Source organism: Rhinolophus hipposideros (assembly GCF_964194185.1).
Source record: "Rhinolophus hipposideros genome assembly, chromosome: 15".
NCBI lineage: Eukaryota > Metazoa > Chordata > Mammalia > Chiroptera > Rhinolophidae > Rhinolophus > Rhinolophus hipposideros.
This window is the reverse complement of record NC_138061.1, coordinates 26,451,073-26,469,233: the sequence shown is the minus strand read 5'-3', so window position 1 is coordinate 26,469,233 and position 18,161 is coordinate 26,451,073. Positions and strand designations below refer to the sequence as shown.

The 18,161-nt window shown below is 47.7% G+C and overlaps 1 protein-coding gene across 2 annotated transcripts in view; it reads right to left on the bottom strand.

Annotated features, from left to right (window-relative positions):
- SLIT1 (slit guidance ligand 1) overlaps positions 1-18,161 on the bottom strand; it is a 153,822-nt gene that overhangs the window by 121,329 nt on the left and 14,332 nt on the right. For both annotated transcript variants that reach the window (XR_013995035.1, XM_081075161.1), the window contains exons 2-4: positions 13,666-13,737; positions 11,400-11,471; positions 6,637-6,708 (exon numbers count right to left, since the gene is read on the bottom strand). Coding sequence is in view for 1 of the 2 variants with exons in the window: in XM_081075161.1 (XP_080931287.1) it covers positions 6,637-6,708; positions 11,400-11,471; positions 13,666-13,737 (216 nt within the window). In the remaining variant the exon portion in view is untranslated. The remainder of the gene's footprint in view (positions 1-6,636; positions 6,709-11,399; positions 11,472-13,665; positions 13,738-18,161) is intronic.

Genomic DNA, 18,161 nt, shown 5'->3' with positions numbered 1-18,161 from the left:
CATCAAGCATGCCGGGGAACACAGATTCTCAAAGTATGAACCAGATAAAGAGGGGCTTGGTAATAATGCAGATTCTTGGGCCCTTTACACCTACTCACTCAGGTGCTTAGAGGATAGTGGAATGGAACTCACATTTTAATAAACTCTCCAGCTGACTCTGGCACACTAGTCTGAGTACAGATGGTTTAGAGGTGGGTGCATGGGTCTGGTGTCAGGGACTTGGGTTCAAGTCGCAGCTCTGATCCTATTGACTGAGACCTCAGAAAGATACCTGACTCTAGACCCATAAGATCTAGGTATTCCTAAAAAAAGTTTTCAACAATTTCAGGTCAAATCAGTTTGGGTGATACAACACCCTACATGTCCCCTGAGGGCTTTATAACGTACATGAGAAGATTAAAGGGGTTGCAAAGTCCTCCTACAAAGAACCAAGACAGCTCTTCCCCAAACCTTTGGCAGCACTTCCCCAAACCTGCTAACCAAGGAAGCTTCTTTCTATCATTAATGCCAGAAACATCTCAAAGATTTAATATCTCACGAGACAAGGCTCATGAAATTCCTTTCTGGGAAGAGACAAGTCTAAAGGATAAGGGACAGCATCTTGAGGCAGCAATTCTGGCAGTAAGAAGGCCCTGGTGGAGAGAAGGGTGGTCACAGGCACCCCATTCCTCATGGTCGGGGTCCTCGGCTGGCTCAGTGCCGCAGATCTGCTGCCTGGAGTGGACGTGTCACAATAGGGAGGTCACCTTCCTGCTTCGGGTAATTTCCCTTGGAGGCAAGACATCTATTTTTTAACAGCTCTTCATTTCAGCAGAGAATGCCCTCTGCCTCTAATGGGGGCTGGGGACCAAGATGGGAAGGGAGGCTTTGTTCTTCTGACCAGTGCTGACAGTTTAATTAAACCCAGCTCGAAACAGGGTCGGCAGGGTCAGGCATTCTTCAACAGGGCTCCTGCAGCATATCACATCCTCGCCTCTCCAGCCACCCGGGCCCTGTTAATGAGTTATCCTGGTCCTTCCAGCAGGGATATAAATAAGGGGAAATAAATGCCCTGGGCTGCCCTTAATCACCCACCCCCACCCCTCTTAGGCTCAGCACAGACACAAAAGCTTCATCTTGTCAGGACACATATTGGTTTCAAGACTAAAGAGAAGCCCAGAGAAACTGGGTTTCCAGACGCGGCTCTGGGTGAGGGAAGGAAGGCAGTCAGCAGGAAGAGGGATCCGACCTGGGAGGACAGAGGCGTGCAGGCTGACACTCACTGTGCCCCACACCTGAACAGGGCAAAGACGGGGTTTTGCTACCGTAAGACAAGCAACCAGGTTCAGTCACGTCCGAACCCTGTGGGTATCCACGAAACAACAGCTTCACATCCTCAGCTGGGAAGGCGAACCTCAAATCCCGATAACCTACCACCAGGGTGTAACCACTGCCCCGTAGGGGACCCGGGGCCAGCCAGTCAAGCCTCTGCCCCCTCCTCCCACTCCAGCCAGCTGGTAGGTCAGTGGGTGGCAAACAGCTCTCAAAGAGCACTCCTCAAAGCTCTCTCAAACTGTAGCCCACCTCCTAGAGACACACTGCCCCACCAGTCTCTCTCACACAGCCATCACCCCAAGTGTTCTCAGCACCTAGAACAGTGCCTGGCCCATAGGAGGCTCACAGTAACTGCTGGATGAATGGGTGGGTGGTAGGCAGACAGAAGGTGAGGCAGGGTTGGATGTGGGGAGAGGAATGGAGGTGGGAAGATGGGTGTGGGGTGGGGGGAGAGTTGGGTGTACCAGTAGGTATATGGGTGGGTTGGTAGATGGGCAAGGGCAGGGTGAATGGGTGGGGAGATGGATGAGTGAGGGGTTGGTGGGTAAATGAGTGGAAGAGTGAATGGGCAGGCTGATGGACAGGTAGGGGATGGGAGGATGTGGGGGGGAGATGGAGGATGGAGGGATAGGTGGATTGATTGGTGGGTTGGTAGATGGGTACATGGGAGCACAGAGGAGGGGGAGGCTGGATGGATGGTGGGTAGATGGTAGGTAAGGCGAGGGGGATGAGGAAGTAGATAGATGGGTAGATGAGTGGTAGAGGGTGCAGAAGGTGGATGGATGGTAAGTAGGAGGTGGATGAATGCTTTGAAAAGATGAGCTTTAGCTGCAGACAGACCAGGATTCAAATTTGGCTCAGCCCCTTGGGTATGTCAAACCATCTGAGCTTGGCAGACTTTTTGTCAACTTCCTAAACCGGTGCAATGGTTGTCCCAAGCCACACTTCAGCTGCTGCCTGTGTGCCAGCCAGCCTCCCTCCACGCTCGTCAGGTGCTTCCACAGGTACACCTAACACTCTCATGGGAAAAAAACAACCTATTGGCGGAGGTCCCTGCAAAGTGAGGGGATGGTTCCGAGTTAAGAGAGGTGAGGCTGAATCACCACAGGGGTAGAGGTACCAACACTGCCAGTGGACAAATGCTCAGAGCAGGAGTGTGGGGTCAACTTGGGGCGGTGGCACCACCTCTTCAAGTCAGGTCTGCTGCCCTCTGAAGCAATTCCCACACGGATTCACCTGACATTTCCTGGGAGCACCTGCCACATGTCACGAAGTTTACACCTGACGTGAGAGCAGGACACATAACCCCCACAACAGCCTGTGAGACAGACATTATCTTTATCCGATAGAAGAGTGAACGGGGCTTGAAGGGGTTAAAGGAAGAACTCCAATATCACGCATCTAGCATTCAGTTTACCTCAGACTACAGACACTTTCCATGACTTGTAAAAACTGGGAGGTCTCCTACCATAAAAAATAATACATGCTTCTTCTAGAATAGCTGGAAAAATAGAAAAGAAAAAGTCGCCCAGAGACAACCCTTATTGGCGTTTTGCAGTTATTTTCTGTGCATTATTTAGAGTGATTTCTTTGGTGATCATATTGTCATTACAGTTTTGCGTCCAGGCTATTGATATCACAAACATTGGTCTGCATTAATTTGTCTTTCATAAAAGCCACTTTTGATGATCCTATAAATATTCCATCAAGTGAATATACCATAATTTACTTAACTGTTCTCCCAAGGTTAGACACATGGATTGTGTCTATATTCTTTTCACTATTCGATATTTCAATACAGAAATATATATTTCAATATTCTAAATAATGCTGCAAGGAACATGTTTGTGCTCATGTTTCATATTTCCCAGGATAGATCCCAAACATGAGATTTCTAGGTCAAGGTTTAAACCCATTTTCAGGTTCTTTATGGACCTTTGAAGGCCTGGGGTCTTACTCCAACCGTATGACTAAACTCCTCTGTGGTCTAAGGCAAATCATCTCTCTGAGCCACCGGTCCCACATAAGGAAAGAAATGGACAGACTAACCCAACACCAGGGGAAATATTAGTAAAGAATATCCAGTTACAAGACTTTACCGGAAGCTACACAGACAAAAGCAACTAAAATGTGGACCAGCCCACCTGACATATTTTGTGACCACACCTTACCCTATACATCTCTCGCAAACTCATTTTCACGCTGAGTTAGCATAACCAGCCTCTGCAGAAAAGCCCATGATTTGCTCCAGATGGAAAGGATTAGTAATAGAACCCTCAAAGCGGAGGGAAGGTCAACAGGTGACAGACCAAAAAGGCCAGGCACTGTCTTCCCTCTTACCCCACCTCCTAAGGAAATGTGGGCTCCCTTAGGAACCTCAAGCTCCTGGAGAAGGGGTAGGCTGTCCATATTCTGACTGCGAGCAGGTGATCCCACAAACCTCTAACAGAGCTCAGAGGCCCCAGGGTCATCTCCTAACCTAAGATGGCCAGGCAGATGCTTTCCCCAGAAATTTGGAGTTGAACTCGAGACATTGTGGTGTTCTGAGCAACGAGGTCACAGGAAGTAGGAAGGGAGTCAGCACTGTGGCCAACCAAAGTCATGGTCAAACTGAGATGTTGCCCATAAGCCCAGGACACTGGTTTGCGGCGAAGAGTGGAGCAATAAGGTAGATATTCAGAAAGAGCTAGGAACATCTCTCAAACTTACTCCCTGCCCCAGCTATACCTCTCTTCCTGTCCTGGGGAGCCCGTGAGTCTGCTGGATGTGCCTTCACGTCCACCCCACCCCACCCTTACCATCACCAGCCTTCAAGGGGTTCTGTTTCTGGAACCAAGAGCACCCGAGTGCTCCGCTGCCAGACCAACTGGGAGAGTTAACAGAGATGTTTTAGAATGCCATCTGCCAGGTCCGTAGAATGGGGGCAGACGTGGGGCAAAGATGAAAAGCTAAGGAAGCTAAGGAATACATATACCATACAATGGAATATTACTCATGAGAAAGAAGGAAAGCCTGCCATTTGTGACGACATGGATGGACATTGAGGGCATTGTAAGGGAAATAAGCCAAACAGAGAAAGACAAATACTGCAGGGTATCACTTATATGTGGAATCTTAAGGGTTAGGAGCTCGGAAAAACAGAGAGGTTGGTAAAAGGGAACAAACTTTCAGCTATAAGATGAATAAGGTCTGAGGATCTAATGCATAACATGATGGTTGATAACACTATTGTAGAATTAAAGTTTGCTAAGACAGTAAAATTTAAATGGTCTCGGGGAAAAAAAAAGAGAGAGAAACGTGAAGTGATGGATGTGTTCATTAACCAGATGGGGGACTCCTTCACAAAGTATACATACATCAAATCACGACAAAGTACATTTTAAATAGCATACAATTTTATCTATCAATTATACCTTAACAAAGCTAACATTTTAAATAAATAAAATGAAATAAATGAGGAAGGTCAAAGCAGATGGCCAGAGTTTGGCAACTGTCACTACGCACATGCTCTGAACGCTGGGTGATGGAAGGCAGTGGATCGGTATGGCTGAGGGAAAGGGAACCCGCGCAGACAGATAACACCGGGAGAGTGAGGGCCACAGCTTTAAAGGCTAAGAGGGCTGAGGAGAAGGAAAAAGGAAAGTACAGAAGGAGACCAAGGGAAGTGACGTTTGCGATGGATATGTGCAGAGAAGCAGAGCTGTGATAACCACTGCAAGAGCCAGCTGAGAGAAGGATGAGGGAGAACACAGGAGCTGCTGGGGAGGAGTCAGGGAAGGCCAGCTGCCTGCATGTGACGGGTGGCCGCATGGACCTCTGGGGCCAGCGTGTGGACCACAGATGCAAGAGATGCCAGAGTGGACAAATCTGCTGGGAAGGGACTTGTGCCTTCAGCAGGCAAGTAAAGAAAAGCACCCACTGTGTGCACCTGGCTCTAGGTTACAGGTGGACCGAAGGAAAAGACGCAGCTCCAGCCCAAGGGTAGCAAAGACCAGCAGAAGGGGCACTATGGAGAGGACTCCAGGCCAGGAGGAGGAAGAAACAGGAAGTGACCAGAGAGACCTTTGAACACACTAAAAATGAGAGTTCCATCTTAAAGACAACTGGAAGGCAGGATCAGTCACAAATTCTGTAGCTGCCTGGAGATTATTGGGTTTATGAAGAGGTCTGGAATCATGACAAAGGTGGAAAGAACTGACCCCTCAGCACTCAGGTATCCCCAGGGTGCCATCTCTCACTCAGCCCCTAGCCCTCAGGCTTACCTGCATCACTTCCTGCTTCTTCCCCCATCAAGGTACTGTCCTATAAGCTTCTTCAGGGAAGAACTGGCAGCCCCAGCGTCTCACACAGTACTTTGCTAGACACACAGTGGTTCTTCAGGTTGTTAATAACAACAACTAAGAAGGCTTAAAAACCTCCCAACACAAAATTCAAAAACCTGATGACCCTCCGAAACTCTAACAAGAGTATATGATTGTTTTAGCTACTTACAGAAAGCAAAGCTAGGAAAAACATAATTATTAGAAAGCATTCAGTGCTCAAAATTAAGAAAATGTTTCTAACATGCAGATCTGTCCAATAATGGAATTGCTTGCCAGGGAGGTGGTAAGCTCCTCGTCACTAGAGGTAGCAAAACAAACACAGCAAAAAAAAAAAAAAAAAAAAAACACTGCAGGACCATTTGCTAAGGAGCTGCAGAAGAGAATTCGTAGATAATCTCTAAGGTCTTGTCCAACCCAAGATCTCACAGAATGAATTATGCAGTAGAACAGTTACAGGCACATTTGGGAAATCATGGAGCAGCAGAATTAGCCACTACCCTTAAAACTTGAAAGAAGTATATTTACAGCAACTAAAAATATGACACTACACTGCAGTTAAGAAGCTTACAGACCTCGTTACCCCAAGCTGAAAATAGAAATAGGTCCAAGAAGGGCTTGATTGAATGAATGAAACTTCGACCCGAGGCAGGTTACCCAAAGCAGAAGGCAGGGAGAGATGTATATGACTGTTCCTCCCTGTAAAGTTGTGCCTCATGGTGGATCAGCGTACCCACCCCCAGAATATCCTTGCGCCCACACTGTCAGACAGCACATGGAACTGGATGCACTGTGGATTCCGTCAAATGCTTGCCATGGAGAAATACTCCCACACGGCATCTTCCTACAGGAAGGGCCTGGCCTTTGCGACCCTGAGCAATGCCTGCCAGGTGAGGAGCATGGGGGTCATGGTCACAGGAAAGGCCAGACCCCACTGACCAAACACCACGCCTCCCACAGGGTGAGGAACAAGAGCACTTTCTGGCCACAGAGTATCACTCACAGCCTCGAGAGAGCCTGGTTATTCTGGAACAGCAGTTCTGGTAACATGTGCAGCTGGTTCCGGTTCAGTCGTCTACAAGAGAGAAGAGAGGAAGGGTTGGACATTGCCAGGAAATCCAAAGGACTTTTCAGAAAGCACTGGATTCAGTCATAGGGCCCAGGGTTCAAATCCTCACAGGGTCACTGAGTCACCCCAGGGAAAGCACCTTCTCTGGGCCTCAGTTTCTTCATTTATAAAGTGGGAATTCTACCATCCAACACCTGGGCAGAATATCTGTGAGAGCCCTTCAGCAAGGATCTGACATGTCGTGGGGCAGTCACTAAACAGATCTTTCCTCCCTTATTTCCTCCCATACTCATCATCGCTCTACATTTGCAAGACTCTTTCTAATTGATAAGACACTGATTCAAATAATACCTAAGATTGTGAGTTGGACATCTGACTACATTTGTAATGTGAGCTATATCCTAATGGGATTGAACTAGCCACTGGTTCTGATTCTTTATTACTTTTATCCACGTTTGGCTCAGTGGCAACTTATCTCTTATTGCTTGCTTTAGGTCTTTTTTCAAAATGAAAATAGCTTTATCGATTTTTTCATTATTTATGAAAATGCGTGCCTAATTTTTTTTAAGCCTCACATAATAGAAGAAAAAGTATTTGGCCACCTGCATTTTTCTGACTCAATTTGTGGATTTCTTTCCATGCCAAACAATAAAGAACGACTCCTTTGTTTTTAGGGACTGAATAGTACGTTCATCATTTTTAATTCCTCTCTTGGTGAACAGACAACTTTTCAGTATTATAAATACAGGCAGGAGTGGGAATTCTGGTTCTGGAATGTGGCCTGATGAGAAGACATAGTGCAGAAAGAACCAGAACTTGTCCTAAGAAATTTAACCAGACTCACCTTGCCACTTTAGGTAACTAATTTTTTTTCAATTACAGTTGACATTCAATATTATGTTAGTTGCAGGTGTACAGCATAGTAACTAGACATTTATATAACTTACCAAGTGATCGTCCCGATAAGTTTAGTACCCACCTAACACTGTACGTAGTTTTTACAATATTATCGACTATATTCCCTATGCTGTACTTTACATTGCCGGGACTATTAGGCAACTAATCTTCTGACACTGGAGTGTAGGACTCCAGCCCATCAGAGTGTGTGACACCTATAGACTACGGAACTTGGTACTCACACTGTGGTCCATTGGACCACCTGCAGGGGCATCAACTGCGAATTGGTAAGAGCTGCAACATCTCAGGCTCTCCCCCAGACCTGTTGAATCAGAATCTACATTTCACCAAGATCCCCAAGAGATCTGTGTGTTCATCAAGGTTGGAGTAGCCCTGCTGTAAAATGCAGCCCCTGCTCTCTGGTCTACATGGCAGTTTGAGTTTCACACAACCATCTCCCGTAACAGTTCTAAACAACGATAAACCAAGTTCGCAAAAGCTTTCTTTTGCTGGGAGGGAGGAAAAAACGTAATTCCATGTAACCAGCAGTCACTGTCTGTGGTTACCTCGTACGAGGTCACCCTTCATCTGCTATGTGAGAAAGGTACCATTTCCCAGCAACGTACAGACAATTAGAACTGAAACTTTAGACCAGCCGGAAGACGTGTACTCTATGGGGGCCAACCCCTAGGGAAACACATCACTGCCGTGGAAAAAAGGGACCAGCAGCAGAATCCTTAAAGCAACAGGAGTAGATATCAAATGGCTCCAAGTTCCTTAACCTCATACAATAAATTAATACTGTATTTACACTGCCTGGTAATCATTGGTTTTTGTTTTGTTTCCCCCAAGACTTTCTCATTTGTCCAGCTTCAATTTCCGAAAAGCACTTAAGAAGACAAGGGAGTCAATAACTAGTTTAAAGTAGAAAAATCAAAGGGGGGACTCAGCCTGGTGAGGGGCCTGTATATAAGCAGCTAAGAATAACAATAGCAGTGGTTACCAGTCCTTAGTAGCCCTCACTATGTGCCGGGCACTGAGACAAGTGTTTATAGGCATTACCTCACCATCGGAGGGAACGCACAAAAAGAAGGTGGGTTTCTTTCTCTTGAGTAAGACAAGGCCTTATACTCATGCACATACCCCCGCATCTCTTTCTTGTAACAACCCCTTGGGGAAGGTTTCGACACCACCAACCATCTCACCACATAGCTTGGCTCTTAGTAGGCGCTCAGGATATATTTGCTGACTCTGTTGAGTTGTCTATTTGATAGCTGGGGGACTAGGATGTCCAGAGGGGACTGATTCACCCAAGTCACTTCTGAGGGGTAGAGCCTGCCTTTCCCCTGCTCCCCATCCTGACTGCCTCCACGTTACACACTGACCCCCACTCAACCAGCTGAGGATGACTGAGCACTCCACCCCCTCCCAACATCAGACCCACTGACGCCCATGGCACCGCAAGCTCTTGCGTCTGCACTCAAGTTTCTAACTGCTTACAAGAACCAGTTATGTCTGTTGCCAAACCTGTTTAGCCGGAGGTACTTATAATTATAATGATAGGATTTAATTAACTGTTACATAAATGAACAAAATACCAGTGTGAAAAGAGTCGTCTCTATGAAAACGAGCTGAATGCTTTAGAAAGAGTCAATAAAAGGAAAGCTGCTAATTAAAGGGCTGTTGGATTACGTAAAGAGTGGGGGGCAGGAGGGTCATAAAAGAAATTCAGAATTCTCCACCCAGATTGCTTCCAAGGGCCTTTAAAAAATCTCACTCCACTGTAAAGAAACCAAAACCAAAAATCATAAGCAAAAGATACGTGTGTGGTTTAGGCAAGAAAACAATACAGAACTCCAATTAGCATCTCATAATAAAAAGAAAGGCCTCGGCAAAAAAAAAAAAAAAAGTAGGGAAGGAGGGAAAGGGTCGATACATGCACATTTATATGTTTTAATTTAAAATGAAATGTTTAGAGTATGTGTGGTGTTTATGACTCCCCACATTATCCAACTTTTATGATGAACAGATCCACATGGCTCCAACAAGTTAAAGGAGAGGGTGCTGGCCATCCTTAGCAAGCACTGAAAGCCCCCAGGGACAGAGCAGTCACAAAGGAAGGAACTAGAAAGGGGCAGAAGAGACAAGTTCTGTGGTGATAAGTCATGCCTCACAAAGGGGAGCCCTGCCTAGCCTTGGGTGGCAGCAGCAGGTGTGATGAGGGCCACCGAGTCATGTCTGGACCCCTGCCCACCGTTTCTCCTCCTTGAGGGCATGGCAGCACCGGAGTTAAAGCCAGAATGAGTTAGGTCCAAATCATAACCAGGTCATGAGTGTGTGTTTTGTTCTGACCTTTTAAAGAAAACAAACACAGGCCTAAACATCTGTTTAGCTCTGTACTCCTTATTGCTCTGTTTTAGGCCTGGCTGAGGAAGGCCAAAGAAAGATCGCCTTCGCTTTCCTCCAGGCTGCGGGAAGGCAACCATATCCTTTCCCTTTTATTTAATACCTTATTTTCTTTGATATAAAAGAGAAAACTGAGGTGTTAGGACATAGTTATTAAGAGCTCAGGCTTTGGAGGCAAAATGGTCCAGGTTCTAATCCCCTCTCCTGCATGTAATCACTTAATAATCACTTAATAAGGCAAGTGCCTTAACTTCTGTGTACCTTTGTTTCTCACCTGTAAAGTACCACTGACCTAGTGGTGTTTCAAGGATTAAATGAGATATTGGGGTGGGGGGAAGGGAGAGCTTATCTTGGTGCCTGGTATAGAGTGAAGCAATCAGTAGTGGCTATAATTAGAATTATAAACTCATTGTAAGAAAATCCATTAAAAAAAAAATAAAAGCACAAAGAATAAAATTAAAGTTACCTGTTATCCCAACACTCAATGCAATGAGAGCTAATATTCTCAATTATTTTCTTCCTCCTCTATTCTGTACACATATAAGTTGATTTTATTTACATAAATGTCACTTCCTGCCTTTTCCACTTAACATTATGTTGTGAGTCCATTTCCATGGCCTTAATTATTCTTCCAAAGTGTGATTTTTGTATCTTATGTCTCCACCAGAATGGCTCGTTCCTAACTTTTTATTGTATTTTATTATATTTTTTATGTGTAATGAGTATCCTGATATATAAATTTTCAGCCATGTCTCCAATTATTTCTGGTTCATAGGACAAGAACCTCAGGATTCTTGACACCTACAGCCAAACCACTTGGCGGAAAAATGAGATTGGTGACCACCCTGAATGTGAGAGCCCATTCCCCATCTCACCGATACCATGTGCCCTTTTTTTTTCTCATTATTGCCAATCTGAGATGCAAAAATTGACGAAGACCCATTTTCAATCACAAAAGCCCTGTAAGGAACAAACCATGCAAATCAGAGACATCCCCACCTTCTGGTTTCTGTGCTGTGGCCCTGAGCACCCAAGACATGGCCCCTTAGAGGGCCCCTGGGGCTTCCCTGACGGTCCCCTGGGCAACCAATGCTTCCTTAAGGCCCCACAAATCAATGAACGGTGGTTATGCCTGGGGTATGAGATTATAGGAAGAAATCTCACTTCCTCTGTACTGTGTGGATTTTATGCCATAATATATTTTCAGGGAAAAACCACAAAGACAGCTGCATTTAGAAATGTGGGTGAGGACACGCTCCAGCTTTCCCTATGCCATGATCTCATGATGCTGCTTCTGCAGCAGCCCCTGTGGACGTGCAGCCCTGTCCCGGCCTGCATGTGTCCCGCAGGCCAGCCCTCTCTGCCTTCCTGAGACCCCATCCATCGATACTTACAGCCGCTCCAGCTCCTTCATGTCATCAAAAGCCCCTCGTTCCACCACTCCAATCTGGTTCTCCATCAGCTGCCTGGGGAAGCAAAGACACAAGGACAGCTACAGGATATTGGGCAAGGACCCCTAGAAACAGCTGGCACAGGAGAGTGAAATAGGAGCAGTGCCCGACATGCATGCAGACTCGAGTCCTGGCCTGAGTCAACAAATTCATTCACAACCTCGCAAATTCTCAACAGGGGCTCCTCAGCAGGTCCAGCCCTAACAGCAAGATTCTCTTCCAGCCCCGTGCTCATTCCTCTGAAGCCACCTGCATGGCAGAAGGCCACAGGGCATCAGAGCACCAGGTTATCGCTCCAAAGGCATGCTCGGGGAAACCCAGACCCAGACAGCAGGCAGCAGGGGCTGGCTCTGGGCTGCTGGCGCACGTGCCCTCCTTTGGCCCAGAGGGCGTGTTTCCAAGGGGCAGAGCAAGGAAGATGGGCTAGTGGCGGCGGGTGGCGGGGAAGGGCAGCCTGTGCCAACTGGACAAAGCCCACACATGCAACAAACATATTCTGCAGTTGGCAGACGACACCCCCTCCACCTGCTCTTCACTCCACCTGGCCCGATCTGTTGCTAGCTGAACCACCTGGCTCCATGGGACTCTGCACCTCCTCACTGCCCACATGCAGTGAAACCCTGAGTGTCCAGCTGCTGGGCAGCAGTTTTCACCAACAGATCACCTATTGCATGGTCATTTTTGAAATTGTCAAGCATGTTTTTCTCCCTGCATTTTCCCCACTCCACTCTCAAGCAGGTGGCATATGTGCTCCCACATGAACCTCAGAGGAGGTTTGGGACAGGGCAGGGGGCAGAAGCTGTCACCACACATTCCTTTTCCTTCACTTTGTTTCCAAAAGCCTACGCTATTGAGGAGCTCCCACTGGAGACCTGGGAGGGGAAGAAGGGACATACCAAGAGGGAGAGAGGGCTTTCTTAGGCTCAGAAGAGATTCTTGGAGCCTGGGACAGGGTCAGAGGTCAGTGGGTTCTAGAGCAGCAGAGACCCCTTCCCAGCCATTCACAGCTCTGACCCTAGAAAGGATCAGCCACAAGGTCCCCAATTCCTCCAAAGCTGCAAAGCCAGTAGTTCTGAAAGAACTGAGGCCCCAGGACCCTTGCACTACCCAGGAGTGGGGGTTGAGGGACCCTATGATTGTCTGATGTTGAATGCATTAAAATATATGCATGTCAGACTGCCCTCTGCATCCCGACATCAGCAGAGGAGATAAAGGGATGAACACCCTCCCTCCACTCCTCACCCCTGCCCAGCCTGACAAAAGGAGGTGCCGCAAGTGGCTTCTTTGCTGGCTAGTGGCCAAGCCCAATAGAGCCATGCCCACCACCTTAAATATCTGCCAGTGTCAGGCACCCAAGAGGGAAGCCACCTCTGTCCTCAACTGCTCCCACTCTCCTGCTCTCTACAATCAGGGATAACCCCTTGCTGGGGAGTCTTCTGGGGCGCAGGTTCAAAAAAACTATGGAGACTGTTACAGACTGAATCGTGTACCCCTCAAAATTCATGTTGAAAACCTAAACCCCAATGTGACTATATTTGGAGATAGGGCCTTGAGGGGGGCAATTAAGTTTAAATGAGGTCATAAGGGTGGCACCCTAATCTGATAGGACTGCTGTCTTGATAAGAAGAGATACTAGCGATCTCTTTCTGAGGCCACACAGAGGAAAGGCCACATAAGGACACAGCAAGAAGGTGGCCAGGAAGGGTTGCCTCACTACAAACCAACCCCGATGGCACCTGGATCTTAGACTTTTAGCCTCCAGAACTGTGAGAAAATAAATTTCTGTTGTTTAAGCCACCCAGTCTGTTATTTTGTTACAGCTGCCTAAGCACACTAAGACAGAGACCTAAAGATTCTTCAGGGTCACTAGGTCTTCCCTCAGCCCAGGAGACAACCGGTAGACAAAATAGTCCCATCTGCCCAGCACAGTCCTGCCAGGCAGCGAACACTGGTAACTATGCCTTGCCCAATTTTTCAGCCATGCTGAAAGTCATTGCTCTAGGTTGGGACTCACCATCACTTCCTCCTCACGCACCTCAGGGTGTCCTAAGACTGACTCCACAGGGAGAGGCCCAGTGGCCTACAGGCATACAGGCCTACAACCCTACAACCCACAGCCAGAGCCCTGTCTGGGACCCACAAGGCCATTGCTGAGAATGGGGGCGGGAGGAAGGCTATGAGCTGGGCGGGGGCAGCACCCCATACTCACAGCACCCGCAGCTGCTTGAGCCCTGCAAAGTCGTTCTTATGAATCCGGGTGATGTTGTTGCCATTAAGTTCCCTGGTGGAGAAAAGGAGAGAGGAAATGGTGAGATGTGCAGGCTGGGCCTCCAGGCCAGGGACTCAGCTCCAGGCTCCGTCTCCACCTGGCTCAAACCTGTCATCTGACCGACAGGTCTGGGTGCTTCCCAGCCAAGCCCTAGGTCCCCCAAACCTGCGTGGAGGCCCAACAAGCTGCGGCCTCTTTGCAGCAGATGTCCAAGCAGCAGGAATGCACAAGGCATGGCTCACTGCCACAAGTGCTGCAAAACCCAACATGTGGTTTTGGCCCTGAATGAGCTCAGTCTCATTGGAGAGGAGACAGTCACAGGGGAAAAACTTTAGAAACAAGCCAATAAGAGGCTATTCGGGTGGAATCCTTGCTGAGCCTCAGTTTCCTCATCTACAAAATGGGGATAATAACTGTGTGTACCTCATAGGATTCAAATGAGGCATAAACAAGTAAAAAGCATGGCCTGCGGTTGGAAAGGGCCCCTTTGGGGACACCAATGCTATTGTCTGGTGGTACTGGTCCTACAAGCTGTCCATATTCTGAACAGGAGAGAGCAGGGTGGGCCATGCCATTTATGAGGACTCAGGAAGTGGGGCTCAAGCTGAGGCCTAAAGGACAAGGCAGATCTGCTCAGTAAGAAGTACAGAGCAGACAGACATTCCAGGGAAGGAGCACACCAGAGTATCTGGGGGATGGGGGAGGACACAGGTGAGAGTAGGGGTGAGCTGGGGGAAGCAGGGTTGGTGGGTCCAATCACAGAAGGCCTGCGACAGCAAGCAGAGGACAGACAGGAAGCCAGTGAGGCCTCCAGACCTCGCCCCACTTTATAAGCTCTCTGGCTCCACCTCCCACCTAGCCTCCCAGGGAAGCTCACTAGGCTTTGTGAGGCCACTCCCCTTCACAGGGAGCCAGCAGAGCCTCAGAAAGGCAGGCCCCTCCAGGAGGCAGACACTCCACTCCCCAGAAAGTTCTTGCACTGAATCATACACAGCAGAATCTCACTCGGGCCTGGCTCCAAACCCCACTGTTAACTCCGCCTCTAACCTGTCTCCCTGTGGCAGCACAGCCACTATGATTCCTCCTCTTTCTCTCCATCGTCAGTCACCCACATGCTTGGCAACAACCCCTAACACTCTCTCTCTCTCTCTCTCTCTCTCTCTCTCTCTCTCTCTCTCTCTCTCTCTCTCTCTTTCTCTCTCTCTGTCTCTCTCTGTCTCTCATACACACACACACACACACACACACACACACACACACACACCACGTTCACCTGCAACCCAGTCTCCTCACTTACCAAATCCAAGCTACTTTGAAAAACAGCAAGTTCTCTTTCCTAAAAGTGTTTATGAACTGTGTTTGGCCTGGATGTTCTAAAATTGTATGCACTAACATGTTAGTTTGCACACACTCTGGAAACTGGGCTTTGTACACATCTTCACACCAGGCTGGAAAGCAGTTACTGGGCCCATCTTACAGATGAGGGCAGAGTAGCTCCAAGAAGTTAGGTGCCCTCCTGAGGTCACCAGCTGGTGCGTGACCAAGCAGGGATCTGGACTGCGGCCGTCTCATCCCACGGCCCGGGCTTCTTCCATCAGGCCACGCTGCCTCCCCAAGTTGACAAGCCAATAATTCATTCAACTCATCACTCTCTCTGCCCTTCTCCTGCCCCTGGCTTCTGATCCTTAGGAGCAGCTGGAAAAACTCATTCCCTGTTCCGCATCTCCTGTCTAACAGGATCTCTGAAGAGGCTTGAGGCCTCTCCAAGGTAACAAGGCCATTGGTGAGAGCTCCAGACTGAGCCACTTTCCACCCCAAATGCTGAGAGGACAGCTTCTCCCTGCGAGACGGGCTCTTTCCAATGTAAAGGTCTTTGTTTCATGGAACCAAATATTCTTCCCTGAAACAGCCACCTCTGAACCTCACTTGTGCTGCTCCCCAGGTTGCTCCTTCCACAACGTAACGGGGGCCATCTTACTGAAACTTCCATCCCCAAAACCATAGGAATTTTTGGTTGTTTTAATTTTTTGATTACAAACATATGTCTGCATTGATTCTAAGAGCAAAATGTTCAACTTAAATGGGCATCAACAGAGCAATGCTTAGTTGACTTTCAGCACATTCGTGAAACCGAATACTAGGCAGCCATTTTAAATGGTACAGGTCAGTTTCTATCGACAAGGAAAGCCACCTGTGATATAGCATGTGGGAAAAGGATTCCAAGACGCCTGTGTTCTATGAGCCCTCTTACGTACAAACTCACAGGCACAGTGACACAGGTGTATGTGCAGAATGAGCTGCTGGAGGCGGTTTGCCAGAATAATGCCTGTAGCTGTCGTATGGTGGGACATGAGCTGCCTTCAGTTTCTTTTTCAAACTTGCCCTCATTGTTTGAAGTTTTTTAAAGGACTTCAAAACTCATTCCCTGTTCCGCATCTCCTTTCTATATTTGTATAAATCGACGTTAATATTCAAGTTATTGCATTTAAAAATAAGAGTAATATGTGCACATTATTGAATTTTGTCCATTTCCTGAAGACTCAAAGTAAAAATTAAAATCACACATAAACTCCTGACCCAGGAGGGACCCGCATTAACATTCTGGAATATTTTCTCCCATGCCTGCTTCCTCTAGATAATTCAAAAAATATGTATTGAAGAATTACTATTTGCAAAGCATTCTGCAAGGTTCTGAAGATACAGGGATGCATTAGACCTAGATGGTGTGCACTCCTACTACGTATTTTTCCCCCACTGATGGTGTTGACTGGCCATGAAGTGTCCCTTCATCTGGATAGAGCAAGTTCCTCAGGTGTTCCCAGGTCCCCTGTTACTGGAACATCTGGGCTGTTTTGATATTGCTGAACTATAAACAATACTGCATAAAGCTTGGGGGGGCACCTGGGAGAAATACATTCCTAGACATAGAATTACTCAGTCAAAAGACATGAAAAAGGGATGGTTGGTTTGTTCAGTAGGTTTGAGCGTGGTGCTAGTAACACCAAGGTTGCCAGTTCAATTCCCACATGGGCCACTATGAGCTGTGCCCTCCTTAAAAAAAAAAAAAAAAGAAGTTACGAAAAAGCTGATGAATTTTACAATCATTGGCTCATTCCTTCTCATGGCAACCATATTTTATAAGGCACTTGACTCCAATAATTAGTCATTTCACAGATGGTAAAACCGAGGCAAAGACAAGCACAAGGACTTCTCTGAACAAGGCACAGCCCAACATGGAGCTCAGGAACCCCTGAGGATGGGTTTGCAGGGGCGAAAGCTCCCAGGGACTTCTGACGACATTTCACATTTACATGCCTCTCTTCTTATCCTTTTGCACCAGGCTCCACTGTGCAGACCCCAGGATGCATTCCTTCGCCCACCAGCAATTGATTCCAACCCTTCCTCCTCACTTCCTGCACCCCACTCCACCCGACTTGAGAAAAGATATGGGACAGGCAGGCAGAGGAGGACAATGGGCAGATAGCAGAGCAAATACAGCCTTTCTCAGGATGCCCTGCTGGTGGCTTCCGGGCAAGAATGTCCATGGAAGCCCAAGTCCCCCAGCCACTTCCCCTGGAACCCTCAGCAGAGGCAAGGAGGAATGAGGCAAGGAGGTCATTTTCCTCCAGTGGCTGATTCCTCCAACAGGTGGTCCTTGAGTGTTGCCATGGCTCCCCAGGAAGCCGCCTGGGAAAAATGGAAGAAGCTGCTGCAACCTTAAGACCTTTGCAGCCAGAGCAGCCAGGTGGGGTGGGCCCTCTGGGGCAGTTCTTTCTCAGGAAAAAGCCCAGGTACAGAGCCACCCTGGGCTCTTGCCGCCAGAGCTCACTCACATCCACCACTTCTGGTTGACACCTACCGTGTGTAGGCTCTGAGCCTAACTAACACCAAGCATGCTGCACCTCATTTCACCCTCTCAGTAACCTATGAGGTGAGTCATGTTCTCTCCATCTTGCTGATGAGTAAACTAAGGCACAGATTGGTGAGTCTATTTGTCCAACGCCACACAGCTAATAAGCACAAACCCCGGCCGGTGTGATTCCGTGTTCTTTCCCCTACCTCAGGATCCCTCGTGTTGATGGACATGAGCTGAGAAACAAGTTGCATGCTTAGTAGGATAGGAAACTCTGAGTCCCTGTAATAAGACCACGTGTTCTTCCTAAGCAGCAAAATCAGGGGAGCTCCCCATGTGCCTGAGCTAAGGGGATTCTTAGGGGCTAAGAGCTTGGACTTTGGAACCAAACTGTCCAGATTCAAATTCCTGCTCCACCATTACTAGCTGTGTGGCATTAGGCACATAGCTTAACTTCTCCGTACCTCAGTTTCCCTAATTATAAAATGAGGATGAGTGTACTTACCTCTTAGAGATGTGATGAGGTTTAAATGACTTAATATTTTAAAGCACCAACAGCAGTACTCTGTATCAGTATTACTTG